A 16,596-nucleotide genomic window follows, 5' to 3' on the forward strand; every position below is an offset into this window, starting at 1 on the left:
AGAGACACCAAGAGAGATAATAGAGCTATAGTAACTAGACACTGGCAGAGGTGAGGACAAGGTGGCAAACCTACTGCAGGAGGTCTTCTATAGGGAGAATACTATGAAGAGAGGCTAAGCTAACACAAGACTGCGACAAGAAGCGTCTAAGAGCAATATCTATCCAACAGTGACAGTGATGGGTGGGAGCAGACGATCTAGACAGAAACTGGTTATTACTATAATTTTTTTTTTTTTTTTTTTTTTTTACATATCTACACATACCAAACAGTGACTAAGCAGGCTAAAAAAGCATTCTAGAGATAGACCAACTAGACAGAGTTGAGAGACTGAAGTGAGATTTTGGAGATTTGAACTATCACTGGGATGTAGACACTGGACTGGGAGGGGATGGGACTACAAAAATTTTCAAGTTCATTGTTAGAATGGCAGGAAAAACAATTTTTAGTCACCTGCCAAAGTGGCTGGTGAATTAGACAAACTTTTAAAACCGCAAACGATTTCTATAAACTTCAAATCTCTTTCTCAACTTTTTTCATACCCGGAGAACTGGCGACAGCTCTACTTTCGGCAGGATAGTCACTTCAGTGCAAAATTTTTGCATGTGCATTTTGCAACAAAATTTTGACTTTACAAGAACAAAACAAAAAAAAGCTCATTTTGTGTCAAACTTGCTGGCTCAAATTTGGCTCAAAGTTTGACACAATTTGACCCTCAGAAATAGCCCTCAATGGAAAACATACACATAATATGTGTAAGCACACGCATGAAAACACACTAAAAAATGCATTATACCAACAGTCGAACTCATGGTGACGGATGCTTTGGCTGAGGAATGACCTCTTACGCGAGACAAATTTGATCCCCAAAATTTCCTGGAGCCACGGAGCGAGGGTGATGCCAAAAGTTCAGTGTCGTTTTGGCTCTCGGTGCAGACCGAGTCACACTTAAAGCCACTCGCTTTGATTCAGTGCAATTTAAAGTGAATTCAACTTAATTCAGTAACATTTCATCACTCACTCAGTGCTGCTGTCATCAATCACTGGCACATAGTGTTGATCTGCCAATAGGGTGTACCTAATAAAAAAAGCTCTCATTTAAGAAACCTTTCACATCTGCATCTGGTTGGTGAGCCGATGAGGACAGGAAAAAACAGATACACACAGGTCAACCAGGTGCTAACAGGCGGCTAGTTATGCTAATAAAAAAATCTGCAGTCGCTTTTGCATAACGAAAATACGAGTGTGTTCGTTTCTGTTTTTCTCTCTCTACTGAGAGTACTGGCAGCCAAAAATGCTTCAAGATAAATGTGTCTGGCTAAAAAAACAAAAGTGGATTTGCTAGCAACAACTTAGTAAATATGCACAACTTTTTCAAGTTCAACTTTTGTGAACTTTGACTCACAAATTATTGCCATCAAACAAAGACCAAGTCGTCTTAGGGGAACGAAAAGTCCACAATGGAGGAATCTATTATAGCTTATTAGCTCTGTTGCATCATTCAGTTTTATTCAGTCTTCTCTGTTGGAGAATAAACTGCCCCATATAAGCAGAATTTTTGTGTATATTTTTTAATAAACAGTGTGGACTTACTGTCCCAATTAGCAAGCGAGCTAACAAAGTTGTTAACCGACAGTTTGACCTAGCTAGCTAGCACAGAGGACTAGCTACCTCAGAAAGCCCTTTCCCCTTTCCCATTGTTAGCTAGCTGCAGAGAACTAGCAAGCTAGTCCAAGGAGCATTTTCACCTCAAAGGTTTAAATTGACAGTTGCAACTAACTAGCTTGCTCAGAGAACTAGCTAACTAGCTACGACAACCGTTCCCCCTTGAAGTTGTTATCTGACAGTTTGAATTAGCTAGCTAGCTCAGAGAGCCAAATTACCTAAAAGTTTGAATTAGCTAGTTAGCTGAGAGTTTTTTTCCCCTCCAAGCTGTTAACAGTCTGAATTACCTTGCTAGCTTCTAAGCTAGCATCTAAGCTATGTTTGTTGATGTTATGCATCATCAGATTGTGCATAACATGAACAAACAAGGTTTAGAAGCAAGCTCAGAGGCTTTTTTCCACTCGCTTATAGGACAATTATTTTAAAAAATGATGTCAGAATATGTGTCGGGGGCCAAGGTAAACAACACATTGCAGAGAAGACGGAAAGAACTGGCTGGCACTAGCTTTTTCCTAACTGGCTCGAGTGTTAGCAGTTAACTGGCCAGCAGTGGTAGTTAACCAATTAGCTCTGCGAGTATGACTGTATCATTATACCTTTAAAACCACAAGTTTATCAATAACGCAGTTATGAATTTTGTTGCACCACTTTCTGGTGTCACCAAGCTTTAAGATTTTTGGTTCACAGAAAAATCTAGCTGACAATGCACCACGCCAGCATGTCGTCGCACTGCTAATCCCTGTCTCTCTGTGTATATCTGTCGCTTTAGGAGAAGAAAACAATGCAATATGAGTGACAAAGACTTAAGCTTAAAAACCCATAGCAACAAACGCTCAACTACTATTAACAAATGGTTCAACAAAATTGCTGTACAAGCCCCGATAACATTCAGGAGAGGCTGCAGAAGAAAACAGATTGAAAAATACAAAGATACCCCCAACAGAGAGCATAAAATTACGGGAAACACACTTGAGAAGATTTGCCTCTAAATCTCTCGCTGATTGGACATTTGTGGACACAGGCGGCGAACGAAGGGGATGGAGATGAGGTCGGTTGCAAAGGTATTGTCTGAAACAACTGCTTCCCGCACACATACTTCCACACACACTAAACAAACACTTGTCCCCTCCTAAGTGCTCCCAAGTTGCCGTTGCAGGCAGACGATAACCCAGAGAGGACAAAATAGCACCAGTATGAAATAAAGCTAATTCTGCAGCAGAGACTCTCACAGCAGTCAGACGGGTTTGACTGAAAACCAGAGGTAGGGTTTCCTCATCCCCCTCTTCTCTCCGCCTCCATCTTTCCTCACTTCATTCTCTCTCATCCTGATTCCCTCTCCTGAAGCATCACTCCATCCATTTAAAACACAAATTAGACAGTAGAACAGAAAGAAGCCACACACACGCATACACACACACACACTTGCAAGAAGTTGTTTCAGACAACAACCGTCCTCTCCACCACATCCCTCCATCCTCTGTTCGGTCATCTTCTCCTCTTTCCACCTTGTTTTTTGGTGTTGGTTGGTTATCTTGTCGTCTGTCTGTCTCTTAGTCGTTTTAGCATGATCAAATCATTCCTCCGTCCATCTGATCGTTCCTCTTGTGTGTTTTCTTCTGCTGTTTGTCGCTTTTGGCACTCTGCTTCCTCCCCTGACTGGATTACATAAACTGCATCTGAACAGACAGAAAATGGTAAGAAAAAAATAGAAACTGTTTCTTTGGATCATTAACTAATGCACTGAAAACAACTTACACTAAGAAAGAATTTCTCAGCAGGAATTTAGAAATACTAAAACAGTTTAGTGAAACAACTTTAAGAGATACACAGTAATACAGTGCAATACTAATACAATTTGCACTCATAGGCTATTTTTCTGCATCTGTTTGTTATATTTTTCAGTGTCTATCTACCTACCTACAAAATGCTATTTATATCTGTAAACATTAACGACTATGGCTTTTAATGCTGCCCTTTTTTAAATTAAATATAACATTTAAATGGAATCCTATTATTAACAGTGTAAGTCTGAGAAAAAGAAATGTACTCTTGGACAAGAAAGATATGCATGAGTTTTGCACTGGTCACAACCCATAAACATGCAACAGGTCATTCAGGGGTCATAAGTAAGGTTGCAAAAGTCCGGAAATAATCAAGAAGAAACTTTCCATGGAAATAACAGGAATAAAATTAAAATATATATGATCGATATATGGTCATGTGACCACATAAATAAATAAACAAACACTGATTATGCATAACATGACATATCACAAAAAACAATAAAAACTGCTGAACTGCATTACAAGTTGCAATATGGAATGAAATGTCTCAATAAAGTAAAATAAGTCTGTACATTGTCTTACATTTATGACTGTTTAATTTATGTCAAATTTATGCTATGTCACACTGCACTGATTAAAAAAAGAAGGTCCTGTTATGGTCATGTTGTTGCATAATTTATCAATTTTGACCTTATAAGAAATATAACATTTTTACTGACTTTTCCTTCAATATTATGCAGTTGTAACTTCATAAGTTAGCTCATATAAGAACACAAATGTGTCAAATTACTGACCTGGGCTCCGGGCATGGGCGCAAAGGGATTGGTGGGTCTGAGAACAGGCTGGTTGTACATCATTGGCTGAGGAGCCATCACTGGTACCCCGCCCATCTGACCCATCTGGGGAGGGACCTGGAGAGAGAAGCAGGGTTAAAAGAGATAAAGATGGGACATAAAAAGATAATGCTGTAAAGAAAGAAAAAAACGGCAACAATTTTGATAATCATTGAATTCTTTGAATCATTTATGAAGCCAAAAAAAAACAAGAGAACCCAACACAATTACAATAAACTTGATTATTTCTAACACAATATATACATAGACTGATTTCTCTTAAAAGACTACCCTTCGTATATATTTTTAAAGATATTGATTTTAATATGCGTTAGACGACTGTTGAAAATTTAAATATGGCAAAACTAATAGATTATTTAGAAATTTTAGTTTTAATCCACTTGTTTAGCAGTTTAAAAGGTGTCTTGCAATTTTTCTTAAATGCCTAACCTGCTTTTATATTTTCAAAGATATTGATTTTAAAACCTGCTAGAGTACTATTAAAAATGTAAAAAAAAATATATAAATTGGCAATAACTATTACATTATTTAATTCTATTTTTTTTTTTTTTTTTTTTTTTTTTAGAATTTTCAGTTTTAAACAAATTATTTAGCAGTTTAACAGGTGTGTTATGATCTGTCTTAAAAGACTTTTAAGGATTTAAAAGGATTTTAAAATGCACTTTACTAAGTTTTGTTGTTATGTTTCTTTCTTTTCTCTACATGTTATTTATTTGTTGTGCAATCAAAGTTATTTTATATTATGAAATATATGTTCTACAATTTTTATTATGAAAATATGTGGAAAAGATACTCGATGTAAATTAATGTCTTCAATAAAGGTGAAGTTACCAAAAAAAATTGTGAGTTATGAGTAAGATACTGAACAATTTGGGGTTTTTTTGTGCCTTCGTGCATACTCACCATTCCATACACAGGCACTTGCGGTGTGGTCATGGGAAAAGCCATGGGCGCTGGAGCCTGGAAGAAAAGCAAAAAGCAGGAGCAACTTAAAGCAGGTGAAAATAGCAGAGCTGGCAGAAAAACACACCTGGGTCATACATTGTATGCACATGTGGAAAACCACTGGGGTTACTGTACCGTAAAGGACTTTAAAAAAGGCTTTAGCGTTTTTTGGCTCTGAGAAACATTTCGTGTCTCCATTAGACAGGTCTGATATGATAAATAAAACGTGTAACGTATGTGCAAGGAGAATAATGCTGATAAAGTGTGCACATTAGGAGCGCAACAGCACAGCATGCAGCAGCGGTGCTTAGTGGAATCCCACTGGGAGCAATCATTACCACAGCTTTAAAAGGGGGTGGCTCAATAGGACAGCGTTTAGCCCTGCCCTCCTTACTTCGCAAATCAAATCCACTACGGCTGAATGGGCCTCAAATTCAACGTGACGGACAATTTGTGGCCGTCGTTTACAACCTACGCACATCCTCATCAAACAAAGCCGCCGATTTCTGCTCGACAAATTGGTAATTTATGGGAGTGAGCGTCTGAGGTGCATTACAGTGTCCTATCAGCGAATGCACCGGAGGAAAATCTGTTTGGAAGATTAGAAGTGAAGATGCAGTGCAGGGTGCCTCTTGCACTTCAATCTATAACACATAGAGGAGAATACATATTTTAAAAAATGTTAGATGAGATTTGTATTGCCTGCAGTAATTTCACCAGAGTACACATCACAGAGGCAGGCTGACAACTTCTGTAAAATATAACAAATCAGGATCTGCATCTCTTAGTTAGATCTGGAAATACCTGCAAGCGTTTGCAGATGGTTCAGGATACCAGCATGACTTTTTCCCCCCAATCACACGTAATTGTACAGTGTTTTCTGCTGTCTGAGGTTTGCTCTGCTGCAGGTCATCCCGCTCACCCGGAAGTCGCTCCCACTGTCTTCAAAAACCCATTAAAACACAGCTTGCAGAAACACACTGCTGCCTTCACAAACCCAATCAATCACTGTAAATGAGGCAACTGAGGCATTTTTTCCTCACATGACTTTATAACGCCTCAATCATTGCAGAGATATTAAAAGCACTTCTACTCTGCCACCGTTGAAAGTCTTTGCCGAACATTGTGCACATAAATGAAAAAAAACCTTATAATTTCCATTAAACACAGTAATTAGCTGTGCAAAATCATATATTGCCTTTGCAGTCTACGGTAAAATGATGGATTACATTAATCAAGGCAATACAATGGTGCTTTTATTCTTTTTATGTGGGAAATAAAACTACACTAGCATTGTCCTTTAATTGCTACTTATTAGATGCTTTAAACAAATAGAGTGTTATGCTGGTTGATCTATAAAAAGAGTTCAGTCTTAAAGATTGAAAAAGAAAAATGTTTTCAATGTTTCAAAAAACTCTAAAACTAGATTTTCGCCTTTTAGTGCAAAATGTTGTCCTTACATACAGAGAAGGGATGTTCCTAATGACCTATTTCCTGATGTTTGCACAGAAGTTTAAAAATTCACTACTTGACTAGTCTGAAAGTCAGATAACACTAAAAAAAAACATTAAAAATTGAGCTCAATTTAAACTAAAAAGGTTAAATATTGACAAAACAATTATTGCATATATTCTATGAACTATGTGAAATTGTTAATCACTTTTTTCAGTGACCAAATAGTATTTTTAACTACTGCTGAAATGTGTTGCACTTTGCACCATGCATTATGAACACTACATATATCCTACAAAAAAATGCAACTCACTAAATCTATGTTAACAAATAACATTAACTGAAAAACAATATTCTTTGGGGAAAATTTGAGAAAACACATCTTATTATTAAATAGCACTGTCACTGAGTGTACTCAATTGCATAGAAGCCCATCCTATAATGTAAAAAAATCAAAAATCAGTAATCAGAATATGTATTAATACAGTATTTAAATGTGTAAATTAATAAAATAATAGTTTTAATATTAAGTTTAACAGACTAGTATTACTGAAGGCAACTAACAAGGGTAGCAATGTTTAATTGACTAGTTGACTAACTGCACGCATCACAGAGCACAAAACCTCACAATAGCACGTTTCAATGCATATCAAATATAGAGATCACAGAATCAAAGAAACGTGTGTCTGCAAGAAGTATCTAAAGTTTGGTCGATACAGAGCAGAAAATGTAAACTGAGGCTGTAAAGAGCAGTCAGGCTGCAGGGTCAAACTTCAGCACTTTAAGGCTACATTTTTTACATATAAGCATCATTAAAAGTACGCCAAATTAGCAGTTAGAAGTTCCTGTTTGCAATGTACCCAAGGAGGTACAGACAACTATCTCTGGATTGCTGATACTGAAGAAAACTTAGAAATATGGAAATTTTCACGCAGGAGCTATAAAGAGCGTCTTTTGTTCGAAGATTTCTAAGCAGGTTTATCCCCCTTGATTCTGTGTAAGTCACACTTAATCTAAAAAAAATGTTTATTGTATTGTGTGCACATTTGGTTGAGTTACTATTTTTGTGACAGTTTTTCCATTGAGACTACGCTTCACGTAGTATTTTTGTCTCTCCCTCTGTGCCTTCTTCATCTTTATTTACAGTCATGCAAGTTTTTAAATGTTCTTCAGGTTTTCAGAGTCTGACTTCTGATACTTAAATTTCCATTTTTTAAAGGACATTTTTAGGTAATGACCATTTTATTTAACCATATGCAATGCTGTGATGCCATGATAAACATACACTATGATATTTAGCCTAATTTGATTCAGATTTTGGGGTGCTATGTGACATTTTAAAGCCAAAATCAGGTGTAGAGCATATTGGTTAAGGAATTTTGAATCCCAGCTAATCCTCAATGGTACTTTAAAAGGGAAGATTGTTGGCAATTCTCTGTTAAAACATCTAAAACAAGAGGTTTCTAGTCGGGTCAGGCGAACTAGTGAACTGATCTCAGGAGACAATCAATGTGATTGATCCAGCATCCCCTTTTAATTCCTGCCTCCAGGGAGCAGGCTGTGAAAGTTGATCATAACCATTGATCTATCTGATCTCTTCCAGCAGCGGAGCTGGCCAGCAGCCAGTCAGGTAAGAAAAAGAATCCAATTCAAGCCAAAAGACTTGAATTTTATCAGTTAGAAACGTTTATTGCTCACTTAGTAATGCACTAGTGGTTCAGGAGGCTTTTACGTCAGGGATTCAGGCCCGGATCCAAGCACACTGACCCCAAGGGCGTAGGTTTCTTTCCACATTTGAGGGCGCACACGTTAAGTATGTGGTCTGGGGATCCTCCTCAAGGGAAATTTTGAGCGTCAGATACTTAATTTTCTTGCATTCTGGAGGATTTTTCCACTTTTCTGCATCAATTTATGGTGGATACGTCATTGCACTTCCCACTTCAACCATGCATAGTTGCTACATTGTCTTTTTGATTTACTGCAGATAGCAAGAAACGCAATTGAGGTTGTGTTGTTGTGTCTAAGAGTCGTGTTATAGCAGTTTGTGAAATTTGTCTGATGCTTTCATGTTTTTACTAAAATGCATGTGTTCTATTATTGATATTAAGGGGGAAATGTTTCCTGCAGCCCCCCAAAAATCTATATATATGCTTGAAGTCCAGTTTGCTGGAATATTGTGGACACTGTGAACCGTACCCAAGGATGGTTTCTCAATTTGATGTATGGTTAATGTGCACTGGGGTACGAGTGCATCTGGTGCGAAACCAAAACATGAAAGTGGACTGCTATTTAACGAGAGTAGCAGTGAGTGAACTTGCAAAGGCATTTCTAAAATCTGTGTCTGCATGCATTGTTCTCGTCCTCTGAACTTCACTGTCATGGGTGATAAAGTAGAAAGTCAGGCAAGTGTATTGTTCTTGACAATCTCTCCAAAATAAAAACAGGCATAACGTGAAGTTAGATTTCATCGTATAGGCTTGGGATCTTGCAGTTGGCGCTCTTTTCTACTTACAAAATAACACAAATGCCACGAAGATTATGGTGCAATCATTCTCAAGTATGGTAGTTTCACTGTACCAGCCTCAGAATTATGTCTTAAATTATGTATCTTGAACAGATTTTGATGTTCAATATGAATATTCGACTTTTCATTCCATTTTTTCCATAGACAGTTTGAATGGGATTCAATGGGACGTTCAGGATGACAGTGCTGTTCCTGGCTCTGGGTCTGCAGCTGCCTTAACCAGAGAGCATCATGAGAGCGAAGAGTGCTCACTCTGCAGCTAAATCTGGGGACCAAAGTGTTCACTCATAATTCAAGTTCTTAATTTTCAGGGGGCAGCCCAACACTGTACTAATCAATCGTACCAAATATAAAAACCTTTAGTAATTGAAACCATGATGAGAGATTTCACTGACTTTACATTCATCTGCACCCGAATCACGCTTTTAGTTAGCAAACCATCTGTCTCTGAGTTTGACTGCTCTGTCTGTCTTGTCTTAAACTGACAGGAGGCATCACTTCTTTTTATTTTGTAAGTATGACAAGAAGACGTCTGAGAGAAAAACAGAGCAGGTGAGACGCTGTTTATGCACCACTACACCTTCTCTCTCTGTATTTTTGTCCATCTGTCTTTCAGCCCAGCTGTCGGCCTTCAATGCATCATGCTTTACATTCATCTGTTTGTCTGTTTCTGTCTTCTGATGCTCAGTCTGTCTCTAGCGTGTCTCCGTGCCCTCCTACATGTGTATTCATTTTTCCTCTACGTCTTTAATCCCGACTTCTAGCGACTCGGAGCTGAACTTTTGCTATTCCCTTTGCCGTCTCCCTCTAAAGGCGACTCTCTTCTTTCTATGCTTTCTCTGCAAAGTCAGACTTGTGACCTCACATGACCTGCATGGTTAAAAGTGAAGGCTAAAGAAGTAAAAAGGCTTTGCAGGGATTTCTGGCTGGCATTTTAAGTATCACACAGGCACAGAGCGACGCAACTTTGCCCTTCTGGCGAGAATCTCTGATGTGGGAGTTTGACTTATCATGCATGACACCCTACTTATCTGCTGCCCCGCTACCTGTGATGTCTTATATATTACTGCCACATGCAGCTGTAACTTATTTATCATCTCACAGCTTATGGAGGCTGTGCTTCGTTTTTGAGACGTGTATATTCACAGAAACATTATCTTTTCTTTTTCTGGCACAATAATGAGCAGTGCTATAAATATTTAAAGCTTTATTTGTTCATAGTCAAAGCTGATGCTTTTATTTTTTTTCTCTTGTGATTGCTTGTCTTGCTAAATGTACGTTGAGGGCAGGATTCAGTTCACTGCTGACCAAACAATGTGAGGGCTTTTGTTTTGTGCCATATAGAAGGGTAAAGACATTTGAGTCTGTTTTGCTGAGACAACAATGACTTCAATTTTTTATTCTGCTATTGAATTAATCCCCATAAGGGAATTGTGTTTTTCCTTGTCAGTGAGGGTCAGAGATGAAATAATGAAGTCAAAGCATGTCACCTAAACTAGATGGTTTAGCAGTTTTGCAAGTCCTTGACTTTTTACATAGAATAAAACGCACAACACTAATAGATTGTCTTGAGTGTTTAGTCTGTGGGCACATAGTGCTGGGTTAAAAGGCTTATGGTGTTAAAACCGCCCAAAAAAATAAATTTGAAAAACTCAGCAGCAATGTCTCTTTCCAGAAATGATGGCCGGGTTTCACAAGATAATCAACAGACCTTATTATGAGCAGTTTCATGTAAGAACAATTTTCTTTTTACCAAACTACACCTGTTAACTGTTTCACCACACAGAACAAAGCATCTACTGCACCCAAACAGGTCACGTTTAACCTAAGCGTCCGTGATTTTGCTGCGTAATCCCCACCATCATGACAGCCTACGCCGGAGCGGAGCATAACAGGTGACGCAGAAGGACACCTAAAACGTCATAAGTGGACACAGACAGTCACGGACAGAGCACCATATAATGAGATGGGATGAGAACATGTTGGTATTAAGAAACCCAGTGCAACAGCAAGGGTCACTGACGGAAGATTTAGGCTAAGGATCAACAGGTAATAAATGTTATTACTATTATTATTATCAATTTACTGTTGTCTTTGGTGGGATTTTTTGACTATAAGAAAAACAGAAAACATCACCAGACTCATCCTGTCAGAAAGATGTTTCAGAGACAAACAAGACTAAACCTGCTCTTACAAAGAAAGCAGTACAAGAGGAGGAGAAAAGAAGCACCCTGCTGCTATCAGACAGTTTACTTAGTGCTTGTATAACCGGCGCAGATCATTAGCCTGTAGCACAGAGGTGAGGGGGTTATTTGCGGAAATTGCGGCAAAAACAAAATGGAGTTCTTTTAAAAAAAGAAGAAGTGTCTCCAAAGATCACAAGAAAGAAAGAAAGAGGTGACGGAGAAAAAGATGAAGAGGGAGACAGCGAGAGGAAGGTTGGAAGCACATTATAGGAGTCATTAGGACTTGTCGTACTAAACAGGGATAAGTACTTACATAACTAGTATAGAACATTCCATTCTGCATCAGGACGCAACGGGAAAAAGAGACAAGAGACGGAGAGGAGGACAGATGGAGAGGGACGGGAGATGGAAAGAAGGAGGGTAGAGGATGAGAGAAAGTGACAACGTGAGGGTGGAAGAGAGAATCCGAGAAAACGAGGAGATGATGAAAGAGGGGAGCAAAAAAAAGATGTGATGAGGTAGAGAGCAGGAGAAGGTGAGAGTGGAAGAGTGAGAGAGTTACAAAGAGAAGAAATAGGAAGAGAAAAGATGTGACAGGAAAAGAGGATGAGAGAAGAACAAGGAGAAAGAAAATGGAAAGAAAAGGAGAAGGAGGAGGAGTAAGAGGGAGTGATGGTGAGAAAAAGTAAGACAGAAAGGGAGAATGATCATGAAAAAAAAAGTGGGATAGTTTAAAAGAAAAGAGAGAAATAAATCACAGTGCAGGCAAAAATGGAAGACCAACAGAAACATGTAAAGGAAATATAAAAAGCGTAAGAGGTCAAAATGCGGACGAGCAAATGTCAAAGGCAGTGCGGCGAAAACAGGACGAGCAGATGACAACGCAAAACCGAGACGCGATAAAACGGGCAAACAGTGGAAGGAAGACGAGTGCATGACGGTGCAAAACAAAAGGAAAGAAATGCATGAAGAGGACGAGTGGGACAGGAAGGAGAGATGAGGAGGAATGACAGCCAGGGTGAAGGGAGGAAAGAAGGAAGGACCAACAGGAGAGAGAGCAAATAAAAAAAAGATATTGGGGAGAAAAGGGAGAAAGAGAGGAAGCGGAGGGTTAGTGACAGTTTGTCCTCGTCAGCCAGAAACTGCTGTCCAGAGATCAGGAGGACAATCAGGAGATGCCAAGATCAGCACACACACATACAACCACACACACACACACACACACACACACACACACAGCGTGCACAGGCAGCTATATACTGTATCAAGTCAAAACGCTCACATACACCCATGTTACCGTCAATACAAAATATGCAGTCACATGCAAGTCCAGCTTTTAGTGTTGGCAACAATTTTAGGGTTAATATTTTATTAGCAAGGTGTCTGCAAGTCACATTCGGATAAATGTAACATTTTTCATGTGTTTTTTTTAAAGATCCAAACTAAATACTTTTTTTAGATGACAAACCGTTTCCCCCATTGTTAAGTCTATATGCTAAGCTAAGCTAGCCAGCTGCTCGCTGTAGACAAGAAATAGTCATCTTGTCCAACTCTTGCTAAGAATGTAAATTAGAATATTCCCCAAAATTATTTTTTAAAAGCACCTCAAACACCTTTAAAAATTAACTGAACTCTTCATTTAAAAGAGCCAGAATCCAGCCCATTAACACATTTTGAGACGTTTCCATGAGTTACAGACACCTTGACGGATTCTCATTAAGAATAATTCTTTTCTATTACAACTTGGGTGTTATTTTCAGAGTTTTAGCCATCACCTCTGAGATCTTTGTAAAGTCACGTGGGAAGAAATATGCATTAAGACAAATGAGCCCACAGATTTTCCAGAATCAGTTACTTAAGGAAAACTGAAAGTGGGCACACCAAAATCTTTGGTTTCCATACTTCAGTGAACAGGAATATTTTTGGGTCAAAGTTGCACCAGAGGGCCAGCATGTGAACTGTGACTGACGTTCACAACTAACAACATGGGTAATCATTAATTTTCACTTTCAAATAAGTTTCCGAATAGCTTAATCCTGTCTTGCTGTCTAAGCGCTCCTGTTTCTTGAGCTGCCAAATTCCTTTATTACTATTGTTGCCTTTATTACCAGATTTAAGCAACTGACATGGTTAATTCAATGTTATTATCACTGACATAAAAGATGGCCTAAACTGAAAAAGTAAGATCCAAGTTATGATAAACTGGAATCATCCTTTAAAACGTTTTTCTGGACTTCTGGCTGCTGGATGGATCCTCAAACTCAACCTCTCAGACTACTCGGTGTGTGTTTCCATTTCCTTACCACATGTTGTACAGGCATGGGCTGTGGGGCCATGGGCGCGGGGCCCCACTGTGTGGTCGACATGGTCTTATTCTGCCAATTCTGGCCTCCTGTAAGCTTCTTCTCTCCAGGCTGGTTCCACTGCATCTCTGGCCTGAAGACAGACGAGAAGAGCAACAAAACACTTTTTTTTTTTGCATTTTCACTCGATTGACCTGAGGCCAATCTATCAAACACTAAAATCATGTTTTGGAAGAAAGGACATGCAGTAGATTTGCTCTATTTACTTGTTCTTTCTTTTTACTTTCTCTTATTTTTTATTGTCCCCCGAGAGGAGCATCATGAATTTTAAAGACCAACAATGCTGCAAGTACAGCAGAAACGTGAATGGGAATCTGTGTGCAGCAATCTCTTGACTTCAACACTCTGCAGAACCCCCAGCCTACGCAGTTTAGTTGAATACTTTATGATATATTACATTTTGACTTTAAGCAGTAAAAGTTATATTTTGGCTAGCTGTAGGTAGGAATGCTGGCAACAGTCAAGGTAAGTATAACAGGGAGGTGTATTTATTTTGTCGATGGATAAATCCTCCAGCCCAGACTATAAGCACAACATTGTAAAGTATCATCACAACTCAAGACACTTACTTCTTGGCAGGGGTCCCACCAAACTGCAGATCTGAGGAGGAATAAAGCACAGAGAAACTGAGTGATCACAGTTAAAAGATGGTACATGAAAGATGGGGATGCAGGTATTTCTGCTCTAGATACTCTGATTTCTGAGTTTTTATTGAGATCAGTTAACTGAATTGACATCATTTTTTTATGCTGTGTTTAGAAGACTTTTACAAGTATTTAAACCTTTGAACCTTGAACAAATTTGGTTTGAGTTCTTTTAATAAAAGAAAACGAGGGGAAAAGGGCAATGAGCAACTTGGTTTGAAATGTTAAAAAAAAAAAAAAATTGGGGGGGAAAATGTCCTGGAAACTATTATTACTATTATATTATTATTGTTATTATTATCATAATAATTATTATATAATTATTAATGAAATATATAAACTTATTTTACAGAATCATTAATATTTTTAAGCACTTTTTTCAGGTCATTTCCATGTTTGCTTTTTTCTTTTTGTTTTTGCTCATTTTCAAGCAATTTATTTTGAAGCTTTACTAATTTCCTGCTAATTTTTGGGTCACTTCTCAAATTTTCTCATTGCCTTATTCCCATGTTTTTTTGTGTTGTTTTTTTTTTCAAGAAATCACGCAAACTTGTTCAGTTTTCAAAGGGTTAAACTAGGTTGAGTATGCAGTAGAAATATTTTTGAAATTTAAAAAGATCGTAATTATATAGTTATATAGCAGTTTTTCTGCAGGTCATGTTTTTTTGACTTAACTTACGTGTGTGTGTGTGTGTGTGTGTGTGTGTGTGTGTGTGTGTGTGTGTTTGTTTGCTTGTTTTTGTGGTCATTTTCAAGCTAATTTTCTTCAATTTTTCAGTAATTTCTTGCAAATTTGGGGTGTTTTTCCTTTGAAATTACTCATTGCCTTCATCCCCTGTTTTAGAAAGAGATCAAGCCAGTCTGCTCAGGTTTTTGAAGGATTAAATGAAAGGGAGGTATAACATTCTGCAAATTTTGACATTAAAAGGAGGAAAGTGCTGCCATGTGAAAGCAAAAGGTCTTTTGTGTGTGTCTTTACATAACAGTCTACATCCTTTCATCTACACTCAATCAACATGAGTAATGTGTGTATGAATTCACTCAAGGCCAGGCACTGCAAGTGTAATTACATAAATATTAAAGTGTTTGTTTTTTTAAATCCCCCTTGTTGACACTCTCAGCTCAGCGTGCACATGCATCTTGACACTCACTGCCCACGAGGTTGGCCAGAGACGAGTCGAGGTCGTTGGCTAGCAGCTTTCCTCCATGATGGATGGCCATTTGAGGAGGAGGAAGAGGTGCAGTGTGTGTGGGCATCGTAGGCTTCAACAGGTCTCCTAGAGCATCAAAACCTGCAGGAGAGATGGACTCATACATGTTAATAAGATGGAAAAAAACACTATTTTTGATAATACAGGCAGGAAATAACATTATACAGACAGGATGAACACACAGAGAGTTAGTAAAACATATAGACACATGGAAATACAGAAGAGCAATCAAGCAGTTACGTATCAGATTATCTGTTAAACCAAACATTGATTTCCGAATCATAGCTTAGCAACCATATCAAGGCAAGGCAGACCTGTCAAGTGTGAAATTTCTTGGCATTTAAAGAGTTTGAAGGTTTCTTTTTTTGCCTTTCAAAATCTAAAAAACACAACAGAAAAGATCCAGACATACAAAACCAATATCTAAGAATTAGTGTCTGTGAAACAGACTGCTGCGTTGCTTCACATCACCTGTGTCTTTGCCAGATCGTAGCGCATGAACACACCACAAAGACTACATCAGCACCTGCAAACCAGCAGGAGGCGGAAATGTGAATTCGTAACTCAAAAAAACAAACTGAAAGTCAGACGGATTACAAGTTGGCCAGTTAGCACATTAACAACACAATGTGATACTGGAAGAACAAGTAATATTTACCATGCACCAGTGCACAATTACACAAAACACAACAGTTTAGATTGCTTAAAGCATAAACTGCATACTCTGTACAAAAATGTATTTCTTGACAGGCGTCGCTACGGATTAGCGCTTAATTCACTAATCAAAATATCAGCTGCACAAATCTGAAAAACACTGAAGAAAACTCGTGTTTGAGGGGACGAAACTTAAAGAGCAGAAGAAACTGATTTCAAAAAGCATTTAGTCCCAAATCTAATCAAAGCCGACTCAACTTTCAACCCCGCTCCCCAAAACTTTTCACTCTCAATTCGACCACTTTGGACGTTTTT

The 16,596-nt window shown here is 38.3% G+C and overlaps 1 protein-coding gene across 2 annotated transcripts in view; it reads right to left on the minus strand.

The window, feature by feature from the left end:
* Positions 1 to 2,484: 2,484 nt before the first annotated feature.
* Positions 2,485 to 16,596, minus strand: part of si:ch211-200p22.4 (phosphatidylinositol-binding clathrin assembly protein) — a 96,266-nt gene continuing 82,154 nt past the window's right edge. For both annotated transcript variants that reach the window (XM_042512373.1, XM_042512372.1), the window contains 6 exons: positions 15,568 to 15,708; positions 14,342 to 14,372; positions 13,713 to 13,845; positions 5,206 to 5,262; positions 4,243 to 4,359; positions 2,485 to 3,340 (listed from right to left, as the gene is read on the minus strand). In XM_042512373.1, coding sequence (XP_042368307.1) covers positions 3,326 to 3,340; positions 4,243 to 4,359; positions 5,206 to 5,262; positions 13,713 to 13,845; positions 14,342 to 14,372; positions 15,568 to 15,708 — 494 coding nt within the window. In that variant the 3' untranslated portion in view covers positions 2,485 to 3,325. The remainder of the gene's footprint in view (positions 3,341 to 4,242; positions 4,360 to 5,205; positions 5,263 to 13,712; positions 13,846 to 14,341; positions 14,373 to 15,567; positions 15,709 to 16,596) is intronic.

The sequence above is a fragment of the Plectropomus leopardus genome, chromosome 23 (assembly GCF_008729295.1).
Source record: "Plectropomus leopardus isolate mb chromosome 23, YSFRI_Pleo_2.0, whole genome shotgun sequence".
In the NCBI taxonomy this organism is placed as follows: domain Eukaryota; kingdom Metazoa; phylum Chordata; class Actinopteri; order Perciformes; family Serranidae; genus Plectropomus; species Plectropomus leopardus.